At 38.6% G+C, this 25380-nt stretch overlaps 5 protein-coding genes across 6 annotated transcripts; 2 read left to right on the forward strand and 3 right to left on the reverse strand.

Moving 5' to 3' along the window:
* LOC104745388 lies at positions 3507-4960 on the forward strand. Its single transcript, XM_010466599.2, has one exon. It carries the CDS (start codon positions 3965-3967, stop codon positions 4727-4729), a length of 765 nt encoding a protein of 254 aa, XP_010464901.1. The 5' UTR covers positions 3507-3964; the 3' UTR covers positions 4730-4960.
* On the forward strand, positions 12112-14640 carry LOC104745386 (fasciclin-like arabinogalactan protein 18). Its single transcript, XM_010466598.2, has 3 exons — positions 12112-13608; positions 14070-14214; positions 14304-14640. The coding sequence occupies exons 1-2, from the start codon at positions 12291-12293 to the stop codon at positions 14138-14140; spliced, it is 1389 nt and encodes a 462-aa protein (XP_010464900.1). The 5' UTR covers positions 12112-12290; the 3' UTR covers positions 14141-14214; positions 14304-14640.
* Positions 15402-19098, reverse strand: LOC104745385 (lysine--tRNA ligase, cytoplasmic). The gene is made up of 15 exons (XM_010466597.2): positions 18821-19098; positions 18640-18715; positions 18440-18505; positions 18172-18337; positions 17966-18059; positions 17797-17882; positions 17602-17705; positions 17448-17510; positions 17168-17293; positions 16690-17069; positions 16427-16583; positions 16187-16330; positions 15869-16081; positions 15725-15782; positions 15402-15631 (listed from the first exon to the last, which is right to left on the reverse strand). The coding sequence occupies exons 1-15, from the start codon at positions 18946-18948 to the stop codon at positions 15606-15608; spliced, it is 1887 nt and encodes a 628-aa protein (XP_010464899.1). The 5' UTR covers positions 18949-19098; the 3' UTR covers positions 15402-15605.
* LOC104745384 lies at positions 19471-22325 on the reverse strand. 2 transcript variants are annotated; one of them, XM_010466596.2, is made up of 11 exons: positions 22300-22325; positions 22021-22165; positions 21796-21926; positions 21606-21714; positions 21491-21530; positions 21319-21408; positions 21120-21219; positions 20915-21021; positions 20727-20829; positions 19988-20631; positions 19471-19910 (listed from the first exon to the last, which is right to left on the reverse strand). In XM_010466596.2, exons 2-11 carry the CDS (start codon positions 22136-22138, stop codon positions 19670-19672), a joined length of 1683 nt encoding a protein of 560 aa, XP_010464898.1. In that variant the 5' UTR covers positions 22139-22165; positions 22300-22325; the 3' UTR covers positions 19471-19669. The 2 variants fall into 2 exon arrangements, with proteins under 2 accessions (XP_010464898.1, XP_019092438.1); XM_019236893.1 differs by lacking the exon at positions 22300-22325 and having other exon boundaries at positions 19471-19878; positions 20010-20631; positions 22021-22162.
* LOC104745383 (ras-related protein RABD1) lies at positions 23112-25373 on the reverse strand. The gene is made up of 8 exons (XM_010466594.2): positions 25204-25373; positions 25035-25107; positions 24883-24930; positions 24724-24771; positions 24550-24621; positions 24196-24351; positions 23781-23884; positions 23112-23388 (listed from the first exon to the last, which is right to left on the reverse strand). The coding sequence occupies exons 1-8, from the start codon at positions 25215-25217 to the stop codon at positions 23283-23285; spliced, it is 621 nt and encodes a 206-aa protein (XP_010464896.1). The 5' UTR covers positions 25218-25373; the 3' UTR covers positions 23112-23282.

The raw sequence follows: 25380 nt of genomic DNA on the forward strand, positions 1-25380 counted from the left end.
CTTGTAGAAGTTGTATCTCGATTGATCATTTAAGACAAAAATGTTTATGCTGTTCTTTTGTAAGCGTGTTTGTTAAAATAAATACACCTGTATACACGAACCATACATACAAAAATGTTTCGGTGATAAGTTCCAACAAAACTTAGTGCGTGACTAATGCCCGAAGTGAAGAAGATCAATGTGACCGGAACGTGGGTCTTCTTATGAAACGTAAGATTGGTCAGAGAAAGGACATCAAAATTCACGTCGGATTGGTCGGGAGAGACCGGCCAAAAAGGAACATTTCATCACTATATGACAATTTTGCTTAACTTCTCATTCGTTTTTTGGTGTTATTTTTTGTTGTATATAATATATATATGTTTAAACCTAACCATTAAGAACCAACCCATTTTGTACCCATAAACTAGAGAAACAAATCCGAAATTTTAATCAAATATATCAAGAACCGCTCGGGAAATTATACATTTATATAAATAAAAAAAAACAAAAGTGATTATGACCGAAACGAGATATTGAAATGGTTTACCAATATGTCTACAGCCTAATTGGGCTTTGATTCAGGCCTGATTTGAGACCCATAATATATAATATTAAATTAGGCCTACCCCGCTTATACAATCATGGTTTTTAACGAAATTTAATTCCACCCGAAATAAATTGAAATTAATTCAAAACTATTTCAACCCAACTGAGTGAACCAGCTTAATTTTAAATAAAATCTATAGATAATATTTTTTAATGTATATTAATTTAAATTAAAAATACTGTAATTTATAGCTATTCTATAATCTACACCCAAATAAAAGTCATACGAAAATCAATCCAGCTATAAATTTTGCATCAACGAAACAGTCGCGGACCAAACCTGAATTGTCATTATGTCCACCCTTTGTCTGAACATGATCATCATCGTAATTGACAACTGAACACGTTACACGCGTATGGCTGTGTCGTCGTTTGTGTGTATCCCATTCTGTTGTAGTGCCATGTTTTTTCTTATAAAATATCCCAATAATACATTTTAGTGACAAGTTAGTTCAAGATTTGAAATATTTGCATTGATGCTTTTTCCATTTCTGGTTAACACGTGTCATTTCTTTCACAAAATTGAAAGGGACCATCAATCCAAATATCAAATCAACCAATGAAAATAAAAATAAACCTCTCGTAAGTTGTTGCATACTCGTTTTTTTTTTTTCTTTTTCTCCGCGAGCATTCATACATAGCCATATCACTAATTCAATTGTTCAAATGACTATATTACAAGTTAAGCAACAAAAATAACCTTGTACTTAATAATTCACATGTATATATATATCCTTAGTTCAGTGCAAAGTACAAAACAAAGATCCCAGACATGAGATTTTTGTAGTCTTATGGAACTTTCTGATGAAGAAAGAAGCAAGAGAGAGAGAGAAGATAATGATTATGACTTATGAAACGTTATACGATGTCCTTTTCTACTTTCGTTCTCTCGTGCACTTGCGGAAACATCCTCTTCCTCCATTTTCATCTTCTTTAATCATTTTCTACTTGAGGAGGTTGTGTAAATTTGATTAGGATTTTTTAACTATAAAATTGTTGGAATCAAGCTATCATATTATCTACATATTGTCAATACTTCTCTTTCTCTATTATGACATGTATTTTTATATATTGTCGATCGCGTACGTGAAGTAGAAAATGACATGATTTGACCATTAAGAATTAAATAATGTATAAAATTTGGATGCAGACAAGATGAAAAAACTGAAACATTTCCTGTCCACATTAGAGATGCATAGAGGGTCCATATATTGTAAGTATGTATTCGAGTAATAGACCTTAATTTGAAACATGGTTTATATTAGTTAATTATACCCATTTTGGTTGCTTCCTCCCCCTATACTTGTATACTAACAGGACCCATGCAAGTTGTCAATAGGTACCTCTTAATAGAAGAAATAATTTGACGTGAAAGGAAATCAATCACTATTTTAAGAGAACAAAAAACTGTTGTAAGAAAATAATGTTAGGTGAGCTAGTTGAAATTTTGAGGAGCGTTACATCTAATCTGATGAATCTATCTATGCGTAGGCCGCGTATCTTTTTGCCAATCTTTTGTTTTGTTATGTTTTGTTTTGTTTCAGGCCATTGATCATCATGTGTTAACTTATGCAAGACTTGGTATACGCATCCAAAAACATTTGTCACCGAATATCTAAGCCAAAATACTCAAATCTTTGATTCTAGTTACATGACATACATATGTAAAATACGACTTTCCGAGTACTCTAGATAAAGATACTCGCGGATATCTTTTTGAAAAGGAGAAAGTGAGAATCAGTCTTTATTCTATACATTGCAGCAACTCCTGGGGTCGTGAGGGATCTTGTATGTAACCCAACCCGGTCCACAGGTAGTGATGACTGATGATGAGTGACCACTGTAAAAAGCAAATCTTTTCAACTTGTTCACTACTATTTCATAAAATTTATAGTCCGATTTTAAGGTATTTACCTTTGCCACTAATGGATTGATTCCTTCTCGTCTGTTGTGTTTTGGAGTTACTATTAGCATTATATACTCATTACACATTTTGGGACTGTAATTTAAAAACTTTGAACCAGAAACTGATATTTCTATTTTAAACGCGTTTACTTAATCACACAACTCGTGGAAGTTTGTGCCGGCATATCTTTCATGGCATTATTTTTGACGTTAAAATGTCTTTCGAAAAAAAAACTTGTCAATGTATAAAGAAAAAAAAGAAAGAAATTAAGATTGATGTGTCATTTAGGTTCACAGGTAGAATGATATTTTCTTAATTACTTTTCTTTTTTTATTTGGTTGCCAAAAAGGTTCTTGAGAAAAATACTGTGTTACTTTTCTCTTGCTCCAAATATTTTCAAGATAAGTATTTGCATATTGACCTTTTTTTACCAATATGCCTCGAAGGCATGAACCAGTCTCCCCAAAATTAAGAAAAATTTAAAAAGCTTTCCAGATAATAATATATAATACATGTTTTAATTGATAGTGGTACGCCATACTTGGTTTTGTTTTGTTTTGTTGTTGATTAAATCATCAAATTCGTTGACGAAAAAAAAAAAATTCGGGAAAAAAACAAACCAATCAACATCTACAGAAACGATAGAAGATGACGTCTAATAAATTAAATCCAGATACTGTCAGATATTTGAAAAAAATACACAAACACATACGTGTATTGATAGATAAGCTAATCATTAAATTTATATCTCTCTCTCGACAACAAAAAAATGTCATTTTCGTAGCCTTATGTGCAATAATGATATGCTTTCTTCTTTTATTTTCTTTATTAACCAATAAATCAATTTTAGAAAATATATGAACAAAAATTTGTAATCGAATTAGTGCACACGAGTAAATGTAGAAAGATAAATTTACAGTGATAAGTCATAATTGCAGGGGTTTTGCGGTCAAAATATGATTTTACAACTAAAGTTTGTTATAGAGAGAGAAGAAAGAACAGAGTAAGCCCCAACCTGAAGAAGATAAACAATTAAAAGACTTTCGTTGGACTCTCTCCTTGTTGTGTCTTATCTCTCTCTATCTATCTATCGATCTCTCTCTCTTATGTATATATATAAAGACAGAACAAATCAACCTCTCCTTCTTCCTTCTTCTTTAACCTTCCCACGACCCAACAAGTCCTTACCACAAAAATCCAAAACTCATCCCTCTCCCTCCAATTTTGGACGACCGTAACACAATTTTATTTTCTCTTTGTGTCAAAAATTAAACGATTTGGGTCACTCATCTTTTCTCTATTTTTTCTTTTTGGCCTCTCTTCTTCTTCTTCTCGCCGTCGCCATCACCGGAGATTAGATTACTCCGTGGTTGTTTGCGTTTTGGCCTTTCGAAATTTTCAATTTCTTTGTGATACAAAAAAAAATTGAAGCAAGAAGAAGAAGAAGAAAGAACAACACGATTCAAGAAAATGAACAAGACGACGACGTTACGTTACGATCCAAGACAGATCTCGAGGCAAACGAAACCATCAGATACACCATCGTCTTCTCCTTCACGTAGTCACCGTAGACAGCCTTTACTCCAACGAAGCCTCTCTTCCCCTTCTCCTCGAGCCACTTGCGGCGGATCCACTCCCGCCGAGTTTTGCGGTGGTACAACCGCAAGTTGCGCCGCCGTCTGGTGTTGTTGTCCCTGCGGACTCGTTAACCTCCTCGTTCTCGCCATCTACAAAGTCCCTAAAGGTATCTGCCGTCGCGCTATCCGTAACCGCCGCCGTAAACAACTCGTCAAGAACGGTATCCTTCCGCCGCTTCCGACCGACGAGCGGCGGGTTTTTCAGAACTCAGAGTTCGCTATTCATCCTTTGGATAGCGAAGACGTCTCCGAGGACGACGACGATGATAATTTCTTGGATCTGAAGTATATCGGAAAACCTATATCGGCGGGGTTTACGACGGAGGAGGAGGAGACCGATGAAGACGACGAGGCCGTGGTGGCATTGGAGAAAGAGATGTGGAATAGGTTTTACGGCGCCGGGTTTTGGAGAAGTCCGTCGCAGAGGGAATCTGTTTCGTCTCCGAGGGTTTCAAAGTCTCTTTCATCATCGCCGAGACCTTCGTTTACTGAAGTATACCGGAATAGGGACATAACGAGTAGAGGCGGTGGAGGAGGAGCTAATACTACGGTGGTGGCGACGACGACGACACCGAGAGCCGTTAGGCATTTTGATTAGGTGAAATGAGAGAAGGCTTCATGAAACAAATTTGTTGTCTCTTTGTTAATAGTTCGATCTGTGTTGTGAGAGAGTTGTTGTTGTTGTTGTGTGTCTAAGCTTCTTCTTCTGATTCTGCCTTTTGTCAAATCTTTGGTGTTGTGATTTTAAATTTCCTCGATGGTATGGGATTGTATGATCGTCAAATGTGAATTTTCTAAACTGAATTTGTGATTATGTAATTTGTCGATCTTTATTGGTGTGACTAAAACCATCCCAACATTCGGATTTGATATGGGAGTTGGATTCGTTAGACCAAATTCCATGAATACTAAAATGAAAAGAGGATAACCAGAAATAACAACATAAACACAGAATTGAGAGTTTAGTTTGGTGTGTGTTATGTCTATCACTCCTACAACAAAACATATCAACATTGATTAGCTGATGTGGTAAATATTTAGTGACATGCAGTAAGATTTAGAGGGTGAAAAAGAAAAGTGGGAGTTTTAGAGTTTATAATGGGAAGCTGTCCTTTTCATTCAAGGGGGGGTTTGAGAGAACTTGTTTGCAGGTGTGTGAGGTAATTATAGGGGGGGACCACGGAAAAAAATCACTTGTCATTAGTGTTAAAGCATTAATTCAGGTGTTGGCTACCACCACTACCCACCTCTTTCTTCTGCATCTCTCTAATTACTCTTCTTTCCTATTTCATCTCTGTGTGTTTTTTTTTCCTAGTTTTATCTGCTTTGTTGTGTTTCAATTGTCTTTTTACTATACACTCTCTCTCACTAATTCAGCTTTTGATGTGACCCTAGTTCATTTATTTCATCATTTGGTGAATCCCATGCAACTGTTTTTTTTTTTTTTTTTTCACATCTTTGTAAATAAAATAGATTCATACACTTAAAGAGAGAAAAATGAACATTCATAGTTTCATACCAACCTGTTGGTGTTGGGTTTCGACGATCATAAGGCCCACCAAATAAGCCCATTAGGGCGTACGCGCAGGCCAGGAAAAGAGGCCCAGTAAGGGCCCATGGAGGAAAACCCGAGCAGGAGGATGAAGTCAACCTGGAGAAGAAATCGGGATTGGGGAGCCGAGATTGCAGCGAGACGTTCAGGAAGGGTTTCGAGGAATTTTAGTTTAAATAGCAGATGAATGTGAAGGACACAACACATGTAATCAAGCTCAGAGCGAATCAATAGAAAAAGTGAATACAAAAGTCCAGTTCGTTGTTTTTCATAGTTCTAAGTCGATTTGTACCGAAAGTCTGCCCAGATCTCATTTTACAAACTTATTCTTCTAATTGTTGTTTCTAGCCCCAACAATTTGGCGCCGCCTGTGGGGACTTAGGTCTTTCTATTCTCAAAAATCGACTGCTTTGAACTCCAGCGAAATGGATCCATCCACCGCTAACACAATCATCTCAGAGACTGCTCCACCAGCGGCAGTCCACGGATCCACCTCCATCAGTGCACCTTCCCAGGGTGCACCCGCGTCAGCCCAGTCCGATAACGAGGTTACAGATCTAGTCAGACCCGGGACAGGCTCATCACTTGACGACAGTCAAGCACCGAACCAAAGTATTTTGGGAGGTTCGGGTCTCACTCATCACAGACCCGCCCAAACTCAGAATCTCGGTAGTACAAACCCAGGGGTTACCGTCGGGGTTGTTCCCACGGCCCCCGCGATCTTGACAGGAAACAGGAATCAGTCCCGAGTATGGACTCGTTCAGAGAATAACGGAACGAACCGACCCGGACAGCACCATGCGCCGGTGGTCTCCTCCGGGACCCCCGTCAGCAACGATCTGTCCGAGATTCGCGGAATGCTCGCCGTTCTGATCGATAAGACCCAAAGTCAAGATGCGACAAATCGGGCCCTCATGAACAGAATCGAGCGGCATGAACAAGAGCTCGCTTCTCGCGCAAATCTCGGACCCTATCGGGATTCCGCGTACTCTTCGGGAACAGCTTTAACCAATCCCACGGAAAGAGCGCTTCCCCGGACTCGTCTCGACTTTGAGGCGGTCCACGTTACCCCGCCCGGGATCAGAACGTTACCCGTTTTCGCGCCGTTAGAGAGCAACGGAGCTCCGAGCTCGTCGGTCTTAAATAGTAACGCGAGCTCGCGACGTGACGAGCATCCCCCATCCGGGGACGTCGGGTCAGCAGGGCAGGTCCTCCGCACCTCGGGGGCTCTGGAGGGCTCCTCGGTGAGACTGGATCCAGTCCCGACAGGAGAACTCAGAAATGGGGTGTCACGAGGAATAACGACCGAGGATCTCGGTCTTCCCGGACCTCCGAGTAGCGGCGCATTCATCGCGCAGTTCCTAACCGAGTACATGAATAAGGCAAGCGCCGAGATGGCCCAAATCCGCTCTAAGGTGCACCTGGCAACAAGCGCAGCCCCAGACATCGATCGCGTGATCGCCAAAACAAGGCGTACCCCGTTCACAGACCGAATCACGAAGGTTCGCCTTCGTGACGTGGGCAAGCTCCGCCTTCCCAAATACACGGGCATAACGGACCCGGGAGCGCACCTCCGAGCTTTCAGATTAGCCATAACAAAAGCTTATCTCACCGACGACGAGTGTGAAGCCGGCTACTGCCGTTACTTCGCCGAGAACCTGGTGGGACCGGCGTTGGAATGGTTCGCCTCTTTGGAATCTAACTCCATTGACAGCTTCGATCAGCTCGCCTCGGCATTTTTGAAGCAGTATTCAGTCTTTTTCCAAGCTAAGGTGACCGAATCAGACCTTTGGCTTCTCGTCCAAGAAAAAGACGAACCGCTCCGCGATTACATCAATCGCTTCAAGTCAACCAAAGCCAGGATAACCAACCTAAACGACGAGGTTGCCCTGGCAGCCCTTCGGCATGGCTTATGGTACACCTCGAAATTCCGCGAAGAGCTCACCGTTCGACAACCCCCGTCGCTCGACGACGCACTCCATAGGTCGATTAATTTCGCCCGAGCAGAAGAGGAGCGGGCCGCTCTGGCCGAGATCCATAAGTCATCAAAAGCACCGTAAATGGTTTTAGTAGTACACCTCGGCGAAGTCAGGCTGGGACGCTCAGCTCCCCGGAGTATTGTGGGCCACCCGAACTACGCCGCGTGGCAGCACGGGCGAGACCGCGTTCTCCTTAGCCTACGGAATTGAGGCCGTAATACCGGCAGAAGTTACCATAGGCAGTATTCGCCGAGCTGTTTCCCCCGAGAATGAGGAGGAAAATAGCGAAGCGCTGCGCGATCACCTCGACGTCATCGACGAGAAGAGAGAACAAGCCTACGTGCGAGTTCAAAATTACCAGAATGCCATCGCTCGCTTCTATAACTCGAAGATCCGACCTCGGCGTTTCGCCGTCGGGGACCGAGTACTCCGTCGAATGTTCGATCACAGAAAAGAAAAAAAAGCCGGCAAAATGGGAACCAAATGGGAAGGACCTTTCCGTATCACCGAGGTCGTTCGCAATGGCGTATATCGCCTCGTAGACGAGAGCAACGGTAAAGCCGAGCTCCGGCCTTGGAACGTCATGAACCTCAAAAAATACTTCTAAGAGGTATCCATAATAATCGAACTACGACCTGGCTTGATCCCCTTACGGGGTACGTAGGCAGCTCAATATCCTGAGCGCAGCCACCTTCCCAACTCGATCCGCTCCGCAAAATCTTTCCAAATAAAACGCGAATTTTACCATGACCTGGTGCACCGTTACCAAATATACCAAATCAACAAACAATAACTCTTTCTAACGGCGCGACGAAATTGCCTACAAATAAACGTACCTACGACACCAAACAGCACATGCGAATTTCGCACTGTCTTGCAACCGTTTCAAGCTTTTTCGAACACTTCATCAAAAACAAAAAAAAAAAAAAAAGGTCAACACAGCTCTAGCTAACAGTCCGCACCCCACGACCTCACGTGAAAGCAAATAAGATTTCACTACCCAATTTGGAAAACCTCAAAGGACTTCATCCCCAAATAGCAAATTTTTAGTGAATTCTACGGAGTTCACAAATTAAGTGCCCGGGGAACATTTCCCGCTGTCCGTAAGCCGGCCTAGGAGAGTTCCGTATACCCCGAGTACATATTAGAACTCACGCGTTTCGACCCGAAACAGTTAACAAAGACAATATGAAAAGAACAAGGGTTTAAATGCCTCCCCAGGCAGTTGATTCCAAAAAACGAAAAGAAATAAAGTCTTGGGTTAAAACCCCCCCGGGCAAGTCATAACAAAAGATTTAAAAGCCCTTTCGGGCAAATAACGCAAGTTCAAAACGATAAATAAAATAAAGACGCCATAACTCAAACGTCTTCTTCCCCGGTCCCAGCCTCCGGATCCTTCGCGGCACTCGCGTTGCTCCCATGCTCGTCCAGACCGCGCGGGACCCCGGTTCCGGCGTCAACCTCCATGGGCGCGACCGAGTCTTCCGAGATCTGAGGAAGGTCCAATTTGCTCACCGAAAAGTCCGAAACCGCCAAGGAGTTGGACCTAACCGCAAGGACCGCCCGCTGCATCTCGAGAACTTGCACCTCCTCCGCAATTGATGTCCTCCCCCCGTCGATCTGCTTGATCAAAAGAAGGTTGGATTCGATCTCTGCGAGATCGCTCTCGACCGCGGTCTGCTCTTTCTTCCTCTCCCACTTGCTCTTCACTGAATCCAGCACCGCCCGGTAGTCTTGGGACATCCGCTCCTTGGCCTCACGAACAGCTCGACGAGTCGCCTCCGCATGTTTTGCCCCTTCCCCGAGGAAGATCGCGAAACCGAAACGACATGAAAGATTCTCTGGATATTCGCCTTTCAACCCTCCCAAAAATAGGTTAAAAGGCTGGGGGGCAATTGTTGGTGTTGGGTTTCGACGATCATAAGGCCCACCAAATAAGCCCATTAGGGCGTACGCGCAGGCCAGGAAAAGAGGCCCAGTAAGGGCCCATGGAGGAAAACCCGAGCAGGAGGATGAAGTCAACCTGGAGAAGAAATCGGGATTGGGGAGCCGAGATTGCAGCGAGACGTTCAGGAAGGGTTTCGAGGAATTTTAGTTTAAATAGCAGATGAATGTGAAGGACACAACACATGTAATCAAGCTCAGAGCGAATCAATAGAAAAAGTGAATACAAAAGTCCAGTTCATTGTTTTTCATAGTTCTAAGTCGATTTGTACCGAAAATCTGCCCAGATCTCATTTTACAAACTTATTCTTCTAATTGTTGTTTCTAGCCCCAACACAACCCAAAAACATATTTTAAAAATTAATCTGTAAAATATGGCTTTTTTATTTAATGAAGACTGAACAACCAAACCCATTCCCCCAACCATTGATTGCTAAAATAATATATTTCATGTATCCTACAAAAAAAACCGTAAACATAAATCGTATTTTAAGTGAAATCGTGCGTGTCTTGTATTGAAAGGAAATGCTGCAGGATTCAACTTACTTATATAAGATAATATTTTTATTAAGAATGTCTTGGTTGTTATTTTGTTGTTAGTATTAAAATCAGGAGGGTTTTTTAAAAATGTATTATCTTTCGGCTCTTTCGGCAACACTTTAGTTAATTTATACTTGGACCTTACATTTTCTTGTTATTCAAAGATCCGATTATTTTATTTCTTCAAATGCAAAAAAGGTAATTCACCTAGTGGGACGGTTACGAAATTTTTTAAAGTTGGTGACCTTGGAATCTTTGTTTGTCATAGGTTTTATATAGCTGTAATTATATAACCCATTCTCACTTTTTTTTAACGATATACAGGTTTCAGTTTGGCAGAATGAACTAAATGAACATGATCATGAGGATAACATAAGGGTATAGGATGCTGGATGCATAATTTGAATCACATTTGAATCAAATTATGCATCCAGCATCCTAAAAAGTGATCCTCCTATTAGGTCAATAATGTCAATGCATGTATACATATACTACATAGGTTGATTCATTCATTGCCAAATCGTTTAAAGCTCATAACTTCTTTAGAACATATCCCTAGGGCCTATATTTGATTAACTGTTTTCTTCATATGGATTTCAAATCGTTCTAGTCAAAAGAGTTAAGCCCGTAGATATAATCAGGGGCCAAGGAAAATAAGATAAACGAGACTTTGAAATAATGGGTTTTAACTTAATTCAATTGGGCCTTAAAGCTTGTCTTCCTATCAGGCGGGAACAATGAGAATTTGCGTTATCATTACAAAGTTAGAGAAGTAGTCTACGAAACAATTTGCAAAAAGAAGCTGTCCATGATTAGTTGATTTGGTTGGACGTAAGTGCACGTGCCAAGTTGGAGCGCGTACGAGTGAGTATAAAACAGGTAAGTGGAAGGAAATTGAGGGTGGGACATTACACGATTCACGAACATAGCGTAGCAACCAAAAGGTGTGTCTCTGTCTATTAAAAATTTTAATAATAAATGATGGTTGTAGTATTAGGTCATACTACACCGACAGCTCCAATTCAAGCCACGTGTTCTTCCTTCTTCTTCGGCTTCTTCCTTTGCTTCACATGTCTCTCTTCTTCTTCTTTCTTTATTTATTATGTTTGGTTGGGTTTCTTAATTACACTTTCGATTCAAGTATCACACCACATCATTTAACTACAGAAGAAGACAGACTAATTAACTACTAACATCATTCATTAACTATAGAAGAAGACTGACTAATTAACTACTTTCCCCTTTATTATCATCTTGTTGTATTTGCGCTGATTGTCTCAGTCCTTTGTATGTTAAGAGTTAAAGACTTGTAAAGAAAACTTAAAAAGACCATCACTTTCACTCTGACGTATGTTACGGTTACGTATCAATACAGGCAAATTATTATAAATGTTTTGTTCTTAACTCAAATCACAATTACTTTGTTTTAGTATATATGATTTCGGGATATCGATTGTAAAGAAATTTTTAACTTGAGTAACAAATCATCTGATATTGTAAATGACCATTCATTTCTTGCGCATGAACATCTGATTACCTAAATATCAGATAAAAAAAAGCAATAAGTTAGTTATTCACTTGCAAAGTAGAAATTCCATCTGAAGAGTTTAATACCTAGTATAAGCAGACCTTGTTTGTTCTGACATAGTAATATACTTCATTTATTTTTTAAAAATACTAGTTTTATTAATAAAGACAAAAAAACAAAGTGGTGTTTGTTTTTTCAATGATTTTATATATAAAAAAATTTAGCCGATATAAAAAATAATACTACTACTCCATAAAAAGGGTTGATTAAAAGAAGGAGACGTACAGTAGTAATGGAAGCCGAAGCCGAGCCGAGCCGATACATAAAAAAGTCAGAGCTAAAAATAATGAATTTTATTTTGCTTTCAGACACCGTGTGGTCCCTACCACCAGCCTGTCCGAAAACCCAAACCTGTTTTGATACACAAACAAAAACACAGACCACCACCAAAAGCTCTCTCACATCTTTGATCTTTCTCTATCTTTCATCTCTTCTGTCTCTCACTCTCCACTTTCCAATCGCCGACGATTCAACTAAACGTACTAAATTCTCCTAAAAACAGCTTTTTATTAATCACTTTCTTCTACAAAAGAATATTTCAATCTTACAGAGCACCATGGATCGTTGTATCTATGGTTGCTCCGCCATTATTACTCTCTTCTTCTTTTACTTTATCCTCAATGCATCCGCTCTCGAATCGGGTCACCACAACGTAACAGGGTCAGGTCAAATAAACTCAAACTCCGTCCTCGTAGCTCTCCTCGACTCTCGTTACACCGAGCTAGCCGAATTAGTCGAGAAGGCTCTTCTCCTCCAAACCTTAGAAGACGCCGTCGGTCGTCACAATATTACTATTTTTGCACCTCGCAATGAAGCGCTAGAGCGTGACCTTGACCCGGATTTTAAACGGTTCTTGCTCCAACCAGGTAACCTCAAATCTCTCCAAACGCTTCTCTTGTCACACATTATACCAAAACGAGTCGGGTCAAACGAATGGCCTGAGGAGAATTCGGGTCGTGTTAAACACGTCACGTTAGGGAATGATCAAGTGCTGCATTTGAGTAAACTCAAAGGAACAAACGGAGGAGGAAAGAGATTGGTGAATTCCGCTGTTATCACCCGACCCGATGATTTGACCCGACCCGACGGGTTGATCCACGGTATCGAACGGCTTTTAATCCCTCGTTCCGTTCAAGAAGATTTCAACCGACGGAGAAGTCTCAGATCAATCTCCGCCGTGTTACCCGAAGGTGCTCCTGAGATCGATCCGAGAACTAACCGTCTCAAGAAACCCGCTTCCGCCGCAGTACCCGCTGGATCTCCGCCGGTGCTTCCGATTCAATCCGCTATGGCTCCAGGTCCTTCGCTAGCTCCGGCTCCGGCTCCGGGACCAGGAGGTGCTCGCAAACACTTCAACGGCGATGCTCAGGTCAAAGATTTCATCCACACATTGTTGCATTACGGCGGATACAACGAAATGGCTGATATACTCGTGAATCTGACGTCACTCGCGACGGAGATGGGTAGATTAGTGTCGGAAGGTTACGTACTCACCGTGTTGGCTCCGAACGACGAAGCTATGGCGAAATTGACGACGGATCAGCTTAGCGAGCCAGGAGCTCCGGAACAAATCATGTATTACCACATTATACCGGAGTACCAGACGGAGGAGAGTATGTATAATTCGGTTAGGAGATTTGGGAAGGTTAAGTATGAAACGCTGCGTTTTCCTCATAAGGTTGGGGCTAAAGAAGCTGATGGTTCGGTTAAGTTCGGTTCTGGTGACCGGTCTGCTTATTTGTTTGATCCGGATATTTACACCGACGGTCGGATTTCGGTTCAAGGGATTGACGGTGTTTTGTTCCCGGAGGAGGAAGAAGAGTCGGTTAAGAAATCGACCGGTTCGGTTAAGAAAGTTGTTCAACAGAGAAGAGGTACGATTTAATTCATTCTTGTTTGATTTAATTTTGTGTCTAGATTCGGTAACATTAGTTATGTAGGTTCATTGAGTTTATTACAATATTTACCATATTGAGTCACTAATTAGGCTTTGTGTTTGTGTCATGTTAGAAAGAAACTGTTTTGGCTCAAAGTAATTAGTTTCAAGATATTATTGGATTATTCCTATAATCGGAGTAATTAGAAAGAAAGATTTGTGAGGATTATTTCAAATAGAAGAAAGAATCAAAAGAAGCTTCTTCACATTACCTAAAAGCATCTTCTCACGTTTCTAAACTTCACTTATTATATTGAGTTAATTTAATTAAACCTTTTTTAGCTTTTTGTTTTCCAGAAATATTTTAATTAGGTGACAGGAGATTGTGATTGTGATTGATTGTGATCATGACCTAATAATTAATTAAAAGTTTCTTTATTGATGGGAAAACTAAAACAGGGAAGTTGCTGGAAGTAGCATGTAGAATGCTTGGAGCTATTGGCAAGGACTCTTATCTAAGCAGATGCTGATGGTAATTCACAAACCCGGAAGAGATTTATTGAAGAAAGATCTCTTGAGTGTTATCTGTATACACATACGAAAGGTTAGTATTTGCGGTAATAGCCTTCACTATCGGTTAATTGCATCGTTATAAACAAGTGAACTCATAGTTTTTTTGGTGTGTTTTTGCAGGTTCTTTGGAGAAACAATGAAAAGATTTGGAGGAAGAGCGAAAAAAAAAACACAAGAGAGGAGGAATATACATCAATGTTGAAAGCATATTTCTTCAATGGAATATGAAAGAGGGGTTTGTTGGAATTTTCTTTCTAATATAAAAAAAAAAGAGTATATTTTTTTGGGTGGGGTTTTGAGTTTTGGGTTATAAATACTGTAATTAGATATGTGAACTTCATTTTTTCAATTGATTTGGTGTAATGAAAAAGAATCATAAAGTGGGGAACAAAAGAAAAAGACTTGAGAACCCACCACCATTATTTTCTTTACTCAACTTGTGAATGGTTTTGGTAAATTGGTAAGTAAAATTACACTTGACTGGAAATAATGACATCATTATATCATCAGATACCAAAATTGTACTTCTTGTTCTAAATATTTTTTAATTCTGAGTAATTTCTTAATATTTCTGTGTGTCAACTGGCATATACTACTATCGAAAGGTATGACTTTTCTTTTTCTTAATTTATATAGCAAATACAATAAATAAAATGGAAGGTATATTTGGTAAGAGCCATGATGAAACATGTGTTGGAGAGAGGAGATGAGTTGGCTTATGGCTGTCTTGTGAGATATTATTTATCATGAATTGAGACCCAATTACAACACAAAGCTTAAAGCTGAATGACCTATCATATTCAATCGATGACTTTTTTTGTTTTGTTCCCCCTTCAATCCTTTTAGTCTAAACAAGTTTATCAACAACACTAGACCATTTCAACCACTTAAACAATAATAACCTGTTTATTAATTCAGAGTCTTCGGTCTAGATATGATATCATATTACAATGGAGCGGCCACATTTTGTTTTTGGCTATATTTTCTCTTCCTTTTTAACTAAAAACGCACCGCACTTGATAATAATGTTGAACGGTGGCAAAGAAAAATGGCCCACACACACACACAATAATTTCACTAGAACTGTTACTAGTCTGAGTTGTCTCCACTCGTATACCCACCATAGTTTACTATATGTAGAGTAGCGATCGGTAGGTAAGCTCTGGTTATAAAAAATACATGATAATATGATATTAAAACAAATAACGCTCTGCAATATGAAGTCAAATCACGGCTAAAATACCAATCAACGATTGCAAAACGTCTTACAAAGGTTTCCGATAATAAACTAATTGGTAACTTTTTTTTTTTTTTTGAAAAATATGGTCTGCAATTACAAGTAATATGAGAACGGAGCGCATGATAGCAAATTGACTACCAAACTTTAAAAGCATAGACTGAAAACTTGTGCAGAATCTCTCGTTAGTTCTTCTCTGTTGTCAAAGGAGCTGTAACATATCAAAAGACCAGGTTTAAAATAGCAATCCTGAGGGAAAAGTTACCTGTCGATTATTATTACTAAAGTACAAGTTAATTTGTACCTTTAGCGGCTAATGTCTCGTCCTGTGGTGGCCTCATTGCTGGGAAGAGAATAACCTCCTGTAACATTATTTCCAATCATGAGTTCTAGGTAAAAAAGAATTTAGATCATTCACAGAGATATATTTTGGAGGTAAGAGTGTGACCTTGATGTTCTGTGAATCAGTAAAGAGCATAGTAAGTCTGTCGATTCCCAATCCCCAACCACCTGTAGGAGCCAATCCGTATTCTAAAGCATTGCAAAATGTCTCATCTAATGCCATCGCTTCATCGTCTCCAGATTGTCGGTCCTTGAGCTGATCAGCAAAACGCTGGCGCTGTACCACAGGATCGTTCAGCTCCGTGTAGGCGTTGCAGAGCTTGTGTGATCAAGTTATAACATGTTAGTCGAAAAACACTATTAAAGACAGGAAGCAATGAATCAAAAGTTTCATCAGTTTTTTTTTTAATTTTTTTTTGCTTACTTCATGTTGGTTGATGAACAGCTCGAATCTCTCTGTCAAAACATCATTCGATCTGTGCCATTTTGCCAATGGACTCATGATCTCCGGATGGTTGATGATGAAAGTTGGGTTCACACATGTCACTTCCAGAAATTCACCAACAAGCTGCAAAATAAAAAATAAAAACGGCAATATTTCAGATTTAAATTTCTTATCCTACTAAATATGCTAGAAAGGCATCTGTGAGACAGAAGATTTTACTTTATCTAACAGACGAGCTGTTGTCTGAGGAGGAGGGCATTTGACATCAAACCTCGCACATGCATCAATCAGATACTTGTTAGCTTCGTCGCTAGTCAAGTCTTTTGGTATATTAAGGTTAGCCACCTTCTCTAACTCTCCTATCATCTCAATCCTCCTACAAAAACAAAAATTGGGTAGATAGATTATTACCAAAGGAAAGCTCCTACAAAAAGCTCTATCCTAAAGGCTATAGTTTAATCAATGAAGATGTTGTCTCAAACCTGAATGGAGGTGTGAAGTCTATTTCGATTGGATCCTTGTCATATCCATTAGCATGATACTTGATTTTATAACCACCTGTTAATTCCTTGACCATGCCACTCACCATATCCTCAGTCATTTTCATCAGGTCATTGTAGTCTGCGAAGGCCATATAGAATTCGCAAGTGGTGAACTCCGGATTGTGGGTCAGGTCAATACCCTCGTTTCTGAATTGCTTTCCTATCTCGTAAACACGATCCAAGCCACCGACAATAAGCTGCTTAAGAAAGAGTTCAGGTGCGATACGCATGAACAGCCTCATATCTAGATCATTGTGATGTGTCACAAAGGGACGAGCAGCTGCTCCACCAGCAATTCTGTTCATCATAGGTGTCTCGACCTATATAAAACTTCAGAAAATCAAATGCAGGAAAGAACACTCGAACCAGTGACAAAATCAAAAGAAGCTAAAGATTTGTCTTGCGAGAAATTGAGAACCTCCAAGAACTTTCTACTATCGAGGAATCTGCGGATGTAGGAGATGATACTAGCTCTGGTCTTAAAAATCTGACGAACCTCCACGTTCAACATGAGATCAAGATAACGCTGGCGATATCTTAATTCCTGAAAATAAACAAAGACATCACACGCTTGCTTGGATAGAAACAGAATAATAGAGTCACTAGAATCGACTGACAAGTCCACCACAAAAAAAATAACATTCAACAGTGTAAGAGGCTACAACAATCTTTATAGGCCTTTGTAAAATTGATAATACCTGATCTTTCAGAACATATGCTTCAGGATTTCTCGTATCACCTGGAACCCAGGTTTCAGGTTTCTACATTTGAGTATAAAAGTGAAAGAGGTTAGTTTAAAACAAATAAGGTGAATCTTAAGGTATTATAACAGCCCCAGAGGATTAACTCTACCTGCACATTCACATTATCAGCCTTTCTCGGCATCATGTGGAGGCAATGAGAAAGAAGAATAAATGATCGGGGGAAGATACTCAATTCTCCTCTTTTAGATTTTCCTGAAATTAGAGTATAGCGAACAGTGAATAGGATGTTGGGATTATATCAAATCTCAATATATATGTAAAAAGAAACAGAGACTGCACAAACCTGGATATCCAGTGACTCCAACGATATCACCTCTCTTAGAATTCGAATGGAGCTTACCAAACTCAGCTTCATCCAATTCTGACTTACTGAAAGGATAAAAGGCAATAAATCTAAGTAATGCAGCATAAGTTTTTTTTTTTCTCAAAATCTGGTAAACAAAGGATTTCACCTTGCATCAGCCATCACTTGAACCTTGAAATCTTCACCATGAAGATCATAGAAGAAGAGCTTGGTAGAAGAAGATCGCTTGCTCATAATCCGCCCTATCAAAGTTCAACAACCAAAGAATCTCCATTTCAATAAAAGGGAAATATACCAGCTAGAGAAACTTCAGCATCTCCATTTCAATTAGCATTTAGCAGTTAGAAGACATACCAGCAAGAGAAACTTCAGCATCTTCAACATGATCCCCATTGTTCAAACTACCATACTTCTCAATGTATTCAGGAATTGACATTGACACAGCAAACTTATGAGGGTATGGATTCTCCCCTTTAGCCTTCTCAGCGGCAAGATATTTCAACCTGTTCTCATGGTATTGCTGCAACAACAAAAAGAATAAGAGCACTTGATTCATACCTACATCACATGTAAAGCTGCATCGCATAAGATAAACAAGGAAAATTATCAAACTGATTCATACAGTTGGATCCATCTCATCATCATCTGCTGCCACTTGCTTCTGGCTCTGGGAACTTGCCTTGGGAGGCTGCATCAATAAAATCAAATCTCATTAACTACCAAACTTGAAATTTCTCGATAGAGATGCTACCAAGAAGATAAATTCAATAATCTATGATAATTCCCCAACAAGAATGTCACGAATCAGAAGAGAGTGCTTACTTGTTTTGCCTTTTCTTCCTCCTTGCGTCTCCTCTCTTCCTCTTTCTGCTTCAATTTCAGTTCCTTCTTCAGAGCACTACACACACGAAAACGAATTTCAACAAAACGCATCCGATACAATCAAATCAACGTACGAAGATTCACAAGAGTGTAAAAGAATAACAATCAGAAGAAAACGTACTTTTTACTCCGAGGTTCAGAAGCATCAGCAACGGCAGGCTCAGCAGGAGCAGCATTCGAGGTGGTAGAAGAAGGATCCATGGTTAACTCAGATAACGCTTTCGTGGTTTGATCAGCCGAACCTTCCATCGTAACGGAGATTCCAAAATCCAGATGATAAAATGCTCTCTTTCCTCAGTGAAGTAACAAGATAGAGATTTGTTCTCAAGGGTTTGTGAATTTTTCTTAAGTCTAATGAGGTAAGACGGCGAAGAAAAAGAGAAGAAACAAAGAGACGAGACTTGTTTAGGGTTTATTATTCCTTTACGCAGATCCAGCCCATTTAGCCAAGTAGGGCTTCTTCGGTTTATTCACTAACCGAACCGGTTCGTCGTAACGTAATTATTTTAATAGTATTTAAGATCTAAATATTCGGTTATAGGTTAATTTAATTCTCTGTAAGTTAAGAAAAAACAATTAAATGTTCCACATTATAAAGAAAGTGACAAAATTTAATACCATGATCTCAAACTTTACACTGCTAATTTGATATTTTTACAAAGACCATGTGAAATTTTAAATTATTTGCAAATTCTATCAAAGTTCATGGCTTATATAAAATCAAATATTTAAAAATAAAATAAAAGTCTATTAATGCTTTAAATCAAAATCTCAAAATCTCATCTTATTATATTTATTTGGAATTATTAATAGAACTTTTACAACCGAATTTCTCATTCTTATTCATAAGATTCTAGACCGTTGAAAAATATTAACACTGACCACAGTGAAGTGAAAACAATTGATGTTTCCCTGTATATGCAACTCAAAAGAAACAAAATCTTTGGCTTTTCTACACCAATGCCAGTTTTCAAGTCCTTACGCAAAACCTGAAACCAAAGCAGCCCGAGTTGTTACGTTTCCTCTGTACACTTGAGCTCTTACCTCCATTTAAACCACTCGGTTTGTCTTCACAATTCTCTATTGTTTGACTAAAAAGAGTTGTGGCTTGTGAGACTGTTATCCTTGGGACCTCTGTTGTAAGATCGATCTCGGGTGATGCAGGGGCTATTTTGTTGCCTTCTCTTGCAAAAGAACTCGATCCACTTCTCCTATAAAACAATTCTTTTAAGGTTAAAAACTTTTACTCGTAAGCAAACCTTTTTTTAAGAACTTAAGGTTCTTTTACCTGTTGCTGTTGTTGTTATTGTTGTTGTGATAATGTGCAAAGGATGCTTCCTCAAGAAGTTCAGTTTTAGGATCTTGAATACAAACTTTGCTACTAGAAACAATCTGAGCGCTCCCTGAATGCTGCATTGGTGATGCTTCTTCTTCTTCCCCCGAAGAGGTTGATGTTTTATTATTAATATTATCTGTTTTTGATTTTCTAACCATTGATATCACTCTCTCTAGTGTCCCTAAAGCTTGCTTCACCTCTGGACTTATGCAGAACCGTGTTTTACCAACCTTGTTTTGAGTCTTCCCGGTGAAATTTTCATCCTCTACCGAAGAAGAAGAAGAAGAGTGAACACTTTTATCTTCTTCTTTTTCATCTACACAATCTTCTTCCTGGATCTCAGGAACATCTCTTTTGCTAGGTACAAATCCATTCTCGCCATGTTGAGTCTCATTTCCTTTTGCCATATATAGATCATCAGCTTCCAACTTGGGTTCATTCTCTTCACAGTCTATTCCTTGTTGGCTACAAAGCTCATTTACTTGGCAGATTTCATTAGTTTTAGCAGTAGAATACAGAGCTTCATGTATCTGAGTATACAATGGATCAGCTAAAACTCTCTTGTAATCATCGGATTCAGCCACCGAACCTATAGTCTGTAAAACATTCAAGTACACACCACAACATCTCTCACATAAGCTAGCAGCAACTGACAAATCAACTTTTTATGAGCTAAAAGCCTAAAACTTACCTTCTTGAAAAGTTTGAAACCGTTGCCGAGGAGCTGCCTAGACATAAAATTAATAAGAGATGGAGGGACCAAGTCCAGCTTTATATCCACTTCTGCTATGAATCTACAAAAAGCTTAGCAATTCAGAAACAAAAAACCAAAGACATTTTTTTTTTTGGTTATCCAAAATGATATCATATCACACTCACCTCACGTAACTCCTCTCTTGAGTCACCTTTTGTATCGCAACTCCGCCTACGAAATCAATCCTCACAGCATTCACTACTTCAGCTATACCGTTGCTCTCTACTTCGATCTAAAGATGATACTAACAGATAACAGTTTAGGATGCTGTCATATCATTAAGAAATGAATAAGGATGCAACAAAAATATGCAAATCTAATCTTGGTTACCGAATTTAATAAAATGGTGACTAAACCGTCTTTAAAGTATTCGAATACGCAAAACTGCAAAATAGCTTCTCTGTCTGTTAGTGGCCACGGTGCTTTCACCCTTTCTTCCCAAAAAAAACATCATCAAAGTAATCAGGTTTTAGATTAGCTTCATGAATAAATAACAATATGAACAAACATAACAATTTGTGAAACAGACCTCACTAAACATATCTGTTCATCGATCCTACACTTTTGCAAGCATTTAGATTCTAAGACCCTGAATGACGGAAATGTCAATCTTGGCCACCTGAAACAACATAGAAAACAATAAGACGATCAAACTTCGCAAACAAGAGACATTTTGATAAAAGGAAAAATAAAACTCTCACCATTTCTCATAGAATGATGATTCCAAACATACACATAAACCTGCATAAACGAAGTTAGAATCAAATCCAAAACCTTTTTTTCTTGCGGTACAAACTCTTAATGAAGAAAACTTACAGTCTTCGATAGTTCCATCAATGCAACCTTCAACGAGCAGTGTATGAAATGGACTTCCTTTAAGTCCTTCACGGTACATAACACGACAATCTTCATCATCATGTTTCAACTGCAAACAAGAAAACACTTTATGCCAATTCTGGTTTAAGAATGTTAAGAACAATAATCACAAAAGCTATACAAAACATACTTTCCAATCACCATAAGATGCATCATTGTTTGATTTAGCCAGTTCTTGATCCTTTTTTGATACACTCCTAAGCTTCTCAATCGTACTGGATAAAGCAGCTACTCTCCGATCCAATATATCCACATTACACTCTGTGAAGAAACATGAAAATAAAAACATTGACAGCAAATGTAAAATTAAGAGTATATATATAGCAAATCATCAACGACAACAACAAACAAAAACCTTCATTGAGCTGTTTCTTGATAAGGGTTTTAAGAGTTTGGTCATTAGAGAGATCAGGAGACGACAATGTCTCGTTAAGTCTCTCTCTGTACTCAGAAACTTCTTGTTTCTTCTGCATATTCAATTGAATCCGTAGAGACACCTCCTTTCGAGAACAGATTAACACTCAAATCAAAGACCAAAGAGGATCAAAACAGAAGACAGAAGATTTGTTTGATTTAAGAAACTGGAGTTTGTGGCATCAAGAAGAATCGTGTTGAAGAAGTGAGAAGAGAACACCTTTAAACGTACGGCAAACTATAAGAAAGGAAGTTTTTTTAAAGAAGTTAGACAGACAAAACCCAGCTGCTGATGCGTTGCGTAACCTACGAGACGGGCAAAGAACGTGGAGAGTTGTGTTCTTCCCGATTAGATACGTTCTCTCAGTTTCTCGGGAATATACATCTTTGGAAAGGGAAGAAAAAGTCTCTCATTGTCCCAATAATACGAATTTGCATTTGACAAAGTTTTGAGAGCCTTATGTCAGACTTTACTTTAGAGGGACCAGGTCGGTTAAGTATCGCTGTCATGAGATTTTCTGTGTCTTTTTTTAATCTTACTTTAATTAAACAACAAAATTGATTAGTTAACAAAAACTGATCTCCAATTAATGTGCACGGTAGTATAATCATTTAGAAGATCACTTTTGAGTTTTAAAAGAAAAATAAGAATGTGCATGAATGAAAGTTTCTTTTGAAACTGTGGGGGTAGATGAATGAATCCAAACTTCGAAACGATTTCATCAAAATCAGAAAAATTTGGTTATTTTCTAGCAAAAGTGAAAAAAAAAAACTAACTACCATTCTAATTTGATCCACATGCTAATGTAAAAAATGTATTGACTCTTTTCTCTTATCTTATAGTATATTTTTCTCATTCTATTGAGCTGCAAGTTTTCAAAATCAGATCATATTGATTGCAATGAACATAATCAGCCTATAAAGAAACAAATTTATGTACTAGTTTAATCTATGTACAATCAAAACCACGTGTTGCAGGTCTCCGATTATGTATATACGTGAAGTCAAAATCACGTGTTGCAAATCTCCGAATATTAAAGACGAAGGATCTTGCAATTAACACCAAAGCTTATTCGGACAGTGACATGACATATTACAGTTTTCAGATGTTTTAGACAGCAGCCATTGGTTTTCACAACGCGTAGTAAAAAGGGGGAAAAAAGAGTCTTAGATAGTTTTGATAATAGTACTTTCTTATATTAACTACTGACTGCAGCAACCGCCGCCACTGTTCTGTTGGATTGGCTGACCTTTCATTTGGACTGTTCCAGGACCAGATGTCTTGTTCGCATTCGTTTGGCTTCCCATTCTGCAAAGCAAATGAGTAAACCATATGAGACTCAATCCTCCATATTGCATAATCAAAAGGTGAATCAGTAAATGTCTGTACACAAAGATATCAATCATATAAAAAAAATCTATTAATAGATACAAGAGCTTGAGGCTACATGACACAACAATATGTTTGTAGATTTCCTGTAAATTAGTCATCAATTCTAGAAAACTGCAAATTGTATATAACACTTTAATAGTTCATTTTGATGAAGAAGGTTCAGCATCAAAGAGGCTTGCAGCAAATTCTATAGAAAACGCTTTGATAAATAATGATGATCAACGGAAATAGTTTTGATCAGATTCACTAAAAGAATATAGGCTAACTTATTGCGGAAATTATGAAAATAGATTAGATAGTGAACATACTTCTTCTTGATCTCGCCAGCAATAGTTAAGAATGCTTGTTCGACGTTGTTAGATTCCTTAGCACTGGTCTCAAGAAAGGGAATTCCGAGCTCATCTGCTAACGCCTGTAGTGTTTTTTATGAGTAAATGAAACTTAAGAAAACCATATCACAGTTGTGTCAAGAGGAAAAGCTACTAAAACTATGCAATTTATAATCACTGGAATCAGATTTTTTAACTTCTGGAGTTTGGTCAATGATCATACATACATTCAGACGCAGTGATTGTTCATTGTTGGTTTTCAATTTGTGAAATCAAATGAGGAAAGGGGAAAGTTACAGGCAAAAGATGTTGCACAAGAAAGAAACAAAAATCATAACTGGAAATAGAGTGCAGAAAAATTTGCTGGGAACTTAAATAGGGATGTGAGCTTTACCTTTCCAGTTTCGGTGGAAACAACTTTGCTTTCAACCATATCATTCTTGTTACCGATTAAAAGCTTGCATACACTCTCATTGGCATATCTATCGATCTCACTCAACCACTGCTTCACATTGTTGAAGCTTTCCATCTCAGTACAGTCATACACAATCTGTCACAATTATCATCAGTTAAAGGAAGGGGAATTTTGAACATAAAAATCAAAATTAGTTTTTTTTTCAGGATCTTCTTTCAACTAACAAACATGTTTCAGAGGACAGAGGACACAGAGCATTGCAATATCGATCTCAAACTAAACCACTTAAAATAAGAAAGCAGGTAAAGAAAGGAAATAATAAAGAAAGCTAACAATGATGCCATGAGCTCCTCTGTAGTAGGAGCTAGTGATGGTCCTGAAACGCTCCTGTCCAGCAGTATCCCACTAAAAGAGAGCAGCAACAAACAGTAAAGTACAAAATGAGTAAACACACAAATCACATCCGATTCATATCATATAAAAAGTCCTCATAAGAAAAAAACTCACAATTTGCAGCTTAATGGTCTTCCCATCTTGCTCAATCGTTCTAATTTTCTGCCAATTAGAACCACATTTATATAAGTTAACTTTAATGGAATGAACAATCTCAATTGATCACATACACATGAATCCTTTACTATAACAAGGTGAAAAAGAGGAACTCACGAAGTCAACACCAATGGTACTTATGTAACTGTCAATGTAAGCATCATCCTGGTAAAACAAAAAAAAAAAAAAAAACCCAAAATCACGAAACATAAACCTAAAACAAACAAGAGCTAAGCTAAATTCTTAAAAAAAAAGCAAGTCAAACTCACAGCGAATCGAAGAAGAAGACAAGATTTTCCAACAGAAGAGTCACCGATCAACAAAAGCTTGAACAGGTAATCGCTACAACCAAAAAACGAATTCGCTAATGCGTAGACGAAACGAAAAAGGAGGATACAATGTTAACAAACAAAAGGATAGAGGGGATGATACACTTACTACTCGTTGCTCATGATTGTTTTTGATTCTAAAGAAGCGTTTCTTCGATTTGATTTCTTATTAGAAGACGAGAAAAAAAGAGAGGAAGAAGCACTTTTCTACGGTTAGGCGTGTCAATCAATTGAGATGAACATTGAAGAAGGGAACCCACCACTTCCTTTTTTTTTTTTTTTTTTT

Source organism: Camelina sativa, chromosome 15 (genome assembly GCF_000633955.1).
Source record: "Camelina sativa cultivar DH55 chromosome 15, Cs, whole genome shotgun sequence".
NCBI lineage: Eukaryota > Viridiplantae > Streptophyta > Magnoliopsida > Brassicales > Brassicaceae > Camelina > Camelina sativa.

Excerpts from the sequence above, each read along its gene's own strand:
- LOC104745388 (XM_010466599.2), top strand. The coding sequence starts at position 3,965 with ATGAACAAGACGACGACGTTACGTTACGATCCAAGACAGATCTCGAGG.
- LOC104745384 (XM_010466596.2), bottom strand. The coding sequence starts at position 22,138 with ATGCAGAAGAAACAAGAAGTTTCTGAGTACAGAGAGAGACTTAACGAG. Across the intron at positions 21,531-21,605 it reads TGATGGAACTATCGAAGACT|GTTTATGTGTATGTTTGGAA; the intron begins GTAAGTTTTCTT and ends TCGTTTATGCAG. Across the intron at positions 21,022-21,119 it reads TCACCATTTTATTAAATTCG|ATCGAAGTAGAGAGCAACGG; the intron begins GTAACCAAGATT and ends TATCATCTTTAG.
- LOC104745386 (XM_010466598.2), top strand. The coding sequence starts at position 12,291 with ATGGATCGTTGTATCTATGGTTGCTCCGCCATTATTACTCTCTTCTTC. Across the intron at positions 13,609-14,069 it reads AGTTGTTCAACAGAGAAGAG|GGAAGTTGCTGGAAGTAGCA; the intron begins GTACGATTTAAT and ends AAACTAAAACAG.
- LOC104745383 (XM_010466594.2), bottom strand. Across the intron at positions 24,772-24,882 it reads GTACCATTGGTGTTGACTTC|AAAATTAGAACGATTGAGCA; the intron begins GTGAGTTCCTCT and ends TCTAATTGGCAG. Across the intron at positions 23,389-23,780 it reads GCTGGCGAGATCAAGAAGAA|AATGGGAAGCCAAACGAATG; the intron begins GTATGTTCACTA and ends TTTGCTTTGCAG.
- LOC104745385 (XM_010466597.2), bottom strand. The coding sequence starts at position 18,948 with ATGGAAGGTTCGGCTGATCAAACCACGAAAGCGTTATCTGAGTTAACC. Across the intron at positions 17,294-17,447 it reads CATATGTTCTGAAAGATCAG|GAATTAAGATATCGCCAGCG; the intron begins GTATTATCAATT and ends GTTTATTTTCAG. Across the intron at positions 17,070-17,167 it reads ATAGTAGAAAGTTCTTGGAG|GTCGAGACACCTATGATGAA; the intron begins GTTCTCAATTTC and ends AGTTTTATATAG.